Consider the following 8,674-nt stretch of genomic DNA (forward strand, 5'->3'; position numbering starts at 1 on the left):
GTATCTGAGCATCGGTACTATAGATAGTATAGTAGCCTAATTCTCTCTCTCTCTCTCTCTCTCTCTCTATATATATATATATATATTATTGTTTGCGCTTGTTGTATTCGTATATCTCATGCACCACACTTAATTTTTGATGATTAGTATTTAGAAATTAAAATCAAATTGGATAAATATGAGCTATACCATTAAAAAGTTAAAAGGTTTGAAAATCTATTACTAGGGCATTGAGCAGTCTCAATAATTAACAGCAGAAGAAAAAGGCTATTATTTGATTTGTGGGAACCGATTTTTTCAAAATTTTTTGATTTTTTTAGAAGAATTTTGATTTTGAAGACATCGATCGTGGATAGGGATGCAAATTAATCCAGATTGCTGAAGCTTCCACCTCCATCTGCCCTAAATTAGGTGGAACATGAGGGCCGAAAATAAGAGAAAAAAAGAAATTAATCCACTCTAAATCTATTCTGATTTGCTAAGTAAACGAAAGGAGGTCAGAAATCTCTTTCTTTCTTTGAACTATTCTGATCCGTCAAAAATTCATAAAAAGAATTCATGCCCGTCTAGGTTCATGCTGAATCGAGCAGTAAGTAGGGGCGAAAAATAGAATACAAACTGTAACGGCCCGAATTATCAGGCGATATGAGATTCTAGATGTGGATCCTACGGGTTCAAGAGGTGGCTCCCACCAAATCCGTTGGTATAGTATTTTGCGCCATATACCATTTAGCTCCCACACCTTCAGCTGGTATTCGTCTCTGTTACCAACTATAACGATCCAATCTGTTAGCAACAATAATCCGTTGGGTCCGAACTACCGGTCCAAAATATTTAAGTCCAGCTATTATTATTAGCGTGTAAGTCTCATATATTCTAATCAGAATCAGTTTTTCACCTAATGTGGGATTATTGGGACGTTACAACAACTCACACCGTCTGAACGTGTCCCGATGGGATAAGAAATGGGGGCGGGAGTTGTTCCCCGGAACAACTCCGGTCCCGCCCCTCGATCCACCCCGTTGGCATCCCTGCTTCAGACGGTACTGTTTATAAAATAAAAATCTCCTACTGCGTGTCTTTGAGTTTTGAATTATGTGGACAGGATGATGAGTGGACTCACCAGAAGAATCCAAGACAGCAGGACCTCACATGAAAGAGAAAGGTACAGTTGAGGGGTCGTTTTTAGACAACAACCCAAATAGGAAATTGCGCATGCAATTTTTATAATACTAATAATATATACAAATAAACACCCCAATTTGTGGAAATTATTCCATGCATGGACCTGGTCCGCCACGTCAGCGGTGAATCTGTCGGCACTGTCGGGTCGAAAAGAGTTGCAACGGAAGCATACAGAGATACACAGAAAATATACTTTTTCTATTTTTCGATTCTATGCTTTTTGAAACCACCACTGCTGACACTGAATTTCGGCTGTGGGATAGAAAGCGTGGAAGGTGATATTAATCATTTGCTGTTTGATAAGAGATATACATCTCTAAGTTTTCGAACTTGGTTGAAATTATCGTGAATCAGTTTTAGGTTTGGTCAGCGATTATATTACTAAACAAAATAAAATTAAAGTTTAGTAGATACTTGAGCGGTCCACGGCGAATGTGGTGGACCAAGTCTAGGCAATAATTTCTCCATTATTTGGCACTATGGGTAACTATTGAGGCCTGTCTCCTGCAACAAATTAATTGTCTCTTCCCACCAAACTTAGACAACATATTATCTATAAAAATTAGTTTAATGCTGATTAAAAACATTTGAATCTCAAAATGATCTATTACTTCACCCAATATATAGCAAGATCTTTGACTACCCACTGTATCTAAGGCATGTTCAAAATTCAAAACCTAATTGCTTCATATTTTTAGCTTAGTTCATTTCAGAACAAAGCAAATAATTTGCCATCTCTCTCTCTCTCAAAAAAAGAAATATTTGACTATAAAAAGAAGGTTAGTTAAGGCTATGAAAACAAAAGAGGCAATTGTTTATATACCTCTGAAAAGTTCACGACTTTTTGATTTACCCTTTTAGGCTTCGTTCGGGATTGCAGAAAGATTGCGTTACGTGCGGTAAGAAAGTACGTTGAAAAAATACTCTGTTTATTTTCGTACGTAATATTGCATTTCGCATATCGCGATGAGTCAGTTACGATATATTTTCTGCGGTCCCATCGGGGAATGCAGAAGTATATCCCTATATGCTTTTTTTCCAACTCCATTTTATCTAATAGCGTTTGATAGGCCTCAATACCAAACTAAGCCTTAGAAGGTTAATATTAAAAATACCCTTTTTACCCCTAGAGTTAAATTTTGTTAATAAACTGTTAGCAACAGCTGTTATCTCTATAAAATTACTATTTTGCCCTTTTAAATATACCCTTCTACTATCACCAACATTTCTTATTTGTCCTTAAAGTCAGAGTATAAAAGGTATTTTAATTTTTGGTCTTTTCAAATATACTATTCTACTATCACCAATATTTTTTATTTGCTCTTAAGTTAAGGGTAAAAGAGACATTTTGATTTTTTTTTAACTCTGGTAGGTATCTAACTCACGTTTAACCCAAGTTAACTTAACGAGTGGTAACTGCAAAGCTATTTTAGAATGACGGAGGAACATAAGAGGGATATATTGAAAAGAAAAAAAAAAGTAGAGGCAAATAAGATATTTTCGAAGTTTCGTGAGTTATATAGACAATTATCCCAAAACAAAAATATAGAAATGCTTCTGCAACTATACATCAACATATGCCGACCGTACCTAGCACAGTTGGCTATAGACTTGATGATTGATACATGAAATCTTAAATTTAAAGCCTAGTTATTTTACATTTCTAGCTGAATTCATCTATAAATAATAAACAAAGCAGGTAACTTGCATTCTCTCTCTCTCTCTCTCTAAAAAAACAAAAAAACAAAAAAAAAAAAAACACTATCCATCAATAGAAAACTCTACTAGAGTCGAGCAATCTATGGAAATATACGGTCACCTCCTACTACAGCAAATGTTGGGTGGCATCAGAACAAGAAAATATGCATTAATAACGTAATACTTTTCGTTAAGTAAATAATGAAGTTCATGCATGGCGAAAAAGATCGAAAATCGCGATTAGTTAGAGATTACCTTTGCCAGTGTAAGCATCAATAAAAATGGTTGGAACCTCACTTCCATTTTGTCCAAATCAGTGCATATTTTTGAAATGAGGAACTAACATTAATGACCCTTTAACTTACTCCTAACAACCCTCTTAAAGAGACTATGATATAATTGACATTTTCTAATATTTCGGAGATTTTCAAAATCAAATTAAATGCAAGAATTATTCGGTGGAATTCGCTACGTAATTTCTAATTCATGTGGGAAAGGTGTGGTAAAATTCGAACAAAAGGTAGGAAATTAATAAGCACAAAACTTTAGTTTTCGTCGGTATCGGAATAAAAGGTTTTGAGTTCAAATAAAGATCATATTGAGTCATAATTTGATTGAATTCAAAGTCCACATATAAGTGGTCGTTTGGTTAAATATAATTATAAATACGGTATAATTGGATATGAATGAAACTGAAAATATAGTAATTATAACTACAGCATCCTATTTGGTTGGATGTGCTGTAATTATAAATAATTTGTTTAATTGTATGCAGTTGAGAAATAATTTTTAAAATTTTATCATTTTATATATATAATGGTGAAATTACCTCCAATGTAAATATATATATATATATTGTTTAAAAAATAATTAGGAAGGTAAGCTAACCATTTGGTTTAAGTTACTTTCTCCAATTACTGAAGTTGGAACTGCGAACAATTTGAGCGTAGTTCCAACTACTGTAGTTGGACCTCCTCCTGCAGTTTTTACTGCAGCAGTTAGAATTAAATAATCAAATTAAATACGAATTTGTATTTACATGCAGTTACAACTGCAGTGTAATTGCAACTACGTGCAACTAAACACCCCCTAAGTTAAAGACATTAAATGTTTTTCATAAGGAGGGTAAAATACAAATTTTCACATTAGAAGGTTATTTCATGATTGGAACCATTAATACTCCAAAGCATCTTTCTTTTTTTTTGAAATAATAAGTTACATGATAATGCTTTAGATCATTGGAGTGTTGACTTAAGTAGATGTTGTGTGACATCACCATGCAACTAATAATTTGCTCTACACTCTACAACTATGATTAATTAATAATTTGATCTTGTGTGGCATCACCATTCCCACATCCTAAAGTTAGTATGAAATTAAAGAAATAGGCATAAGGTGGGTGTAACTCTTATCCATTTTAAATGAAAAAGAATATCCACATAGCTTATTTTAATCTAAAAGAGTAAGAACAAGGCCAAAGAATAGGGAAAAAAGTAGCTAATAGCATGACATGACTTAATCTTTAAATCTACATTAACAAATCAACATAATATTATAATATTAAGATGCTTTTTCTAAGAAGAAAAATATTATAATATTAAGATGCTTTTTCTAAGAAGAAAAATAATTATGTCAAATCTTGAAAGAAATATGATGTTTGTTGGTACATGAAAAAGAAGTGGGTAAAAGAAAATCTGTGACAACATTATTGTGTTTTCTTCTTTATCAACCTTTTTGGAAGGAAACTTGTGGATTCAATTTAGACAAAGCTTATCAATATTCTCCAATTATTCCAAACAATATAGGTGAGAATGGCTAAATTACAGAAAATCTCCTTATAAATATTAATTTTTTTCATTTTCCCTCCCTAATTTTCAAAATCCTATATTTTACCCCTCAATATTTTAAATTATCATATTTAGCCCCCTCGGTCAGGGTTCCATCACTATTCCGTCTATTTTTATAATTTATATTGAAAATATCCTTCAAAATGATAAAAATATATTAAAAATATTTTTTTTTCGTTATAGAAAAAGTAAAAGTAATTTGGTCATTTTATCTTTTCCATTAACGCCGTGCCCCCGAAGGCATTTCTGAAACTTTAAGATAGCAAAATATAGGTTTTTAAAAGTCAGAGAGGAAAAGTAAAAAAAGCGGATATTTTCGAAAAGATTTTCTATTATTTAGCCAAAAAAAAAAAAGCTAATATTGGATACAACTATTAAAAACACAGTTTTCTGACTGAGTTAAACTTTTATACCAAGTCCCTAATCTCACTTAATTTCCATTCACATCTTGGGTCTGTTACAAAGTCTCTAGCATTCTCTAATCTTTTGAGCTTTCAAAGATATAATAACAGTTGTGTCACATTAATTAACAGATAAAAATGCAAAATTAAAAGGGCAGCTGAGAAAACAAGGGGGTCATGATTCCTAGATATTGTCATAGAGGTAGGAGAGATGGTTGTGTAACTTGAAAGCTACTCTGTCCCCTTCCTAAAATGCACAATCAAATGCAACCACCCAAAAAAAAAAAAAAAAAAAAAAAAAAAAAAAAAAAAAAAAGGGTTGTGAGAAGTTGAAGTAGATAGAGCAACACAAAATGGGGCAAAAAATTGTACATAATTTTCATTAGAGCTAGCTCAGAAGATGACAAATGCTATTCATTGAATGTGGGTCACCTCAGCAAACAAACATGATTACATATACTATGCACAAATCATAAAATTAGAAAGAAACAATGAGTGTACATATGGTAGACAAATCATAAATATCTTGATGTGTACCTCTTTAACTTTTGATTGCTTTTGAATTTTAGTAAGTTTAAACAAGTAATTTGGAAAATTATTAAATTCACAAATTGTTCGATCGATCAAATTAAATGCGTTTAATAACATTCCTAACTTAATTAACTAGATTACTTCAGATTAAAAAAAAATTAGAAGTTGAGGTTGTGTCAATGAAAAAGACTAAAAAAAAGAAAAGTTGACAGGCCTATTTCACAATACCCTACATCTATGATGGTTCCCTTCATATAAAACAGAGGTAGTTAAAAATACAAAAGCATCAACTCAATCAACACCAACAACAACAGTGATGTAATTGTAATGGGAATCAACTACACAAATTGGATTTTTTTTAGGAATTGTTTATTTGACTTATTGTCATTTAGTTATCTATCCCATTTAGTAATAATGAAACTCCCAAATTTTAAATCTTCATAAATTAAAACATCACTAAGATTAAAACATGTGTAAAAATCAATTAGATTTTCGAAAAATTAGCATTCATATTGCAAGAAATTACAATTTATTAAAAGCTCAGGAACTAAGCCATAAATTTTGCTCCTTACCATGCTCAATATCTTCTATGGTGGATCCTCTTCACATTAGCCTTTTGCACAAACCTGGAAGTGTGAGTTACCTTAATGTTATGAAGTGCACTACTCACATGCCCATGATGATGCTTTAATCCTTGATCATTCTCATTCATATAAATCGAACGCCGACTAATCCCGACCCTAATCCGATGGCTTCGCGGCCTTAAAGATCTGTCCAAGTAGATCCTTCTTCTGTCTCTCGACCTCTTAGAGAGAGTTCTTCTCAATTCTGTTGATCTCGGCACGCGCGAATACGATATTCTCTCTTCCAAGTCGTCGTCGCTCGAAGTATCATAGTAGTCTTCGAGATATCTTTTACGTTCCTCCCGCGATTGCTTCAAGTTCTTGAGCTTAAACCAAGCTAACATGGACACATATTCGCAGGATGAGAAGCATGAGACAATGCATGACCATAGCATTTTGCACATTCCCTTGCTGATGCAGCCGCAGATTCCAATTTTATATAAGAGGTAGATGAATAACAGCACTGCGAAAATGCAGGCAAAGAAAATATGTAAGTTGAAATCAAATTGATTATGATATGAGAACTCAATGCGTTTTATACTTAACCGATGTAAAGAAGAACCAATACAGCGACCATCTTCACAAGATTTGCGACGCAGAAGTTCTCTATGTAACATATCAGATCCCATGTCGCAGCGCAAACTGAGCTGGTACAATGCAAATGAAGCATATTTGTTATATAAAACTGTTTTGCAAACAATTAACATGATTAGTTTACTATTTTGGCCTTCTCATGTTAGAACTATATATGTACTAAGATGCGGTACAATCAGATTTTAAATGAATCATACAATTCAAATCAAAAGCATCAAGTTTTACCTGCAAGACTTGCCAGAAAGAAAGTCCAATGGCGCTCCAAATAAGTCGCCGATGACTTTTGTGAAGCCCGCGATTAACGAACCAACAATGCTTCCCATAGAATCGATTTCCGTTATTATGTAGCTGCAGAATTATTTAGCAACTCAAGACATGATAATTAAAGATATGGCAAAATAAAGAGAATCAACACAAATAATTCAATTCAGGGTAAGAAAGAGAAGCTACAATGTTGTTCCTTTTTTCCTAAAGTAGATTGCTTTATCAACAAAACTACATGACAAATTGTGTAATTATTTGAAATGAATCAATTTTATTATCTCAGAATGCTCCAAACATCAAAAACTAAATTAGCATCACAAGTTTAAGTTTGATGAGTATATGGTAAGTGAGTGGACTTCCAAAAATCTTTAATCAAGTTTATCGAAAGGTGCGAGGAGGACAATTAGATGATCTAGTAACAATTTCAAAATGTACTTATTTGTGCTGTATCCCCGTGATTCTTACGAAAACAAACGAGAAGGAAAAAGAAAAATGATTACAATCTCTGATCACTAAATTTTGATTATTGATGTAATCTCATGCTCGATCTGGCAAGAGTAAAGGACTAGTTAAAATCAAGCAAAATATGTACTAATTACATTCAAAAAGTCAAACTTTATCGCAATAGGCGAAACAATTTATTCTCCTGATCGTAAAAATTTAAAACTCAACTACATTGTTTCTTGTTGCTTCAGATAAAAAGTGCTCGATTTATTTCCTATCCCTGCTAAGCATTTCATCAAACATCTTAAAGGCAAAGTGCGGGCGCAGGAAAAAAAAAAAGGCCATAACTTGCATTTGATACTACATCAAATCACAACAAGTGTAAAATAAAGTGATGCAACCAATAAAATTTCTCAAAAAAATTGCTTCTTTTTTTCTTATTTGAGAACTTAAATACGCATTAATCACTCAACAAAATTTGAGTGATGCTTAATCACTCAACAATGTTTCAAAAGGAGACAAATATCATGGAAATGGGGGGAAAAAAACTGACCCAAAAATTCATGTGGAGATGCTCCCCAACGGAGACTTTTGCAATAGAGATGAGAATAAATCTGATTAGATAAAAAAAAAAAAAAAAAGGATTAGAGTTTTCGCTTTGCAATCGTTTTGGTTTTCTTTTTTCTTTGAAAATCTAGCGTTGTTTCTCTTCGGAGTCGTATAAAAGGGTTTTGGAGAGGGGGAAAGGGAATCAATTTATGTAACCGACTCTTCCTCCAACGGTCGATTTAATTTAAAGGTATCCGTTAGATTAGTCGAGCCCCGCGATCTCGGCGGTCCATCTAATGGCACTGATGATGTAACTGTTCCGTTAGTTTTCCTTTTTAATTTTTTTTTTTTTATGGTTTTTTTAAAAGGTTTGTAGGTTCTCATATATGTAGATGTTAATCACACAATTATGACTTGAATTTGAGACCTACTGCTTCGAAAGAGTATCTTCGAAAGAGTACCTACCAACTAAACTATCAGTTAATGATTAAAATTTTATACTTTAAAAAGCGTTAACCGACGCTGTAACCTAGAGTTT

At 32.9% G+C, this 8,674-nt stretch overlaps 1 protein-coding gene across 1 annotated transcript; it reads right to left on the reverse strand.

Moving 5' to 3' along the window:
- Positions 6,120-8,449, reverse strand: LOC109717629. Its single transcript, XM_020243494.1, has 4 exons — positions 8,141-8,449; positions 7,105-7,227; positions 6,832-6,932; positions 6,120-6,748 (listed from the first exon to the last, which is right to left on the reverse strand). Exons 2-4 carry the CDS (start codon positions 7,200-7,202, stop codon positions 6,240-6,242), a joined length of 708 nt encoding a protein of 235 aa, XP_020099083.1. The 5' UTR covers positions 7,203-7,227; positions 8,141-8,449; the 3' UTR covers positions 6,120-6,239.

This window comes from Ananas comosus, linkage group 1, assembly GCF_001540865.1.
Source record: "Ananas comosus cultivar F153 linkage group 1, ASM154086v1, whole genome shotgun sequence".
In the NCBI taxonomy this organism is placed as follows: domain Eukaryota; kingdom Viridiplantae; phylum Streptophyta; class Magnoliopsida; order Poales; family Bromeliaceae; genus Ananas; species Ananas comosus.

Coding starts and splice junctions, on each gene's coding strand:
- LOC109717629 (XM_020243494.1), bottom strand. CDS start 7,202: ATGGGAAGCATTGTTGGTTCGTTAATCGCGGGCTTCACAAAAGTCATC. Junction 6,933..7,104: donor CTTTCTGGCAAGTCTTGCAG/GTAAAACTTGAT, acceptor GCATTGTACCAG/CTCAGTTTGCGCTGCGACAT. Junction 6,749..6,831: donor ATTGGTTCTTCTTTACATCG/GTTAAGTATAAA, acceptor GCATTTTCGCAG/TGCTGTTATTCATCTACCTC.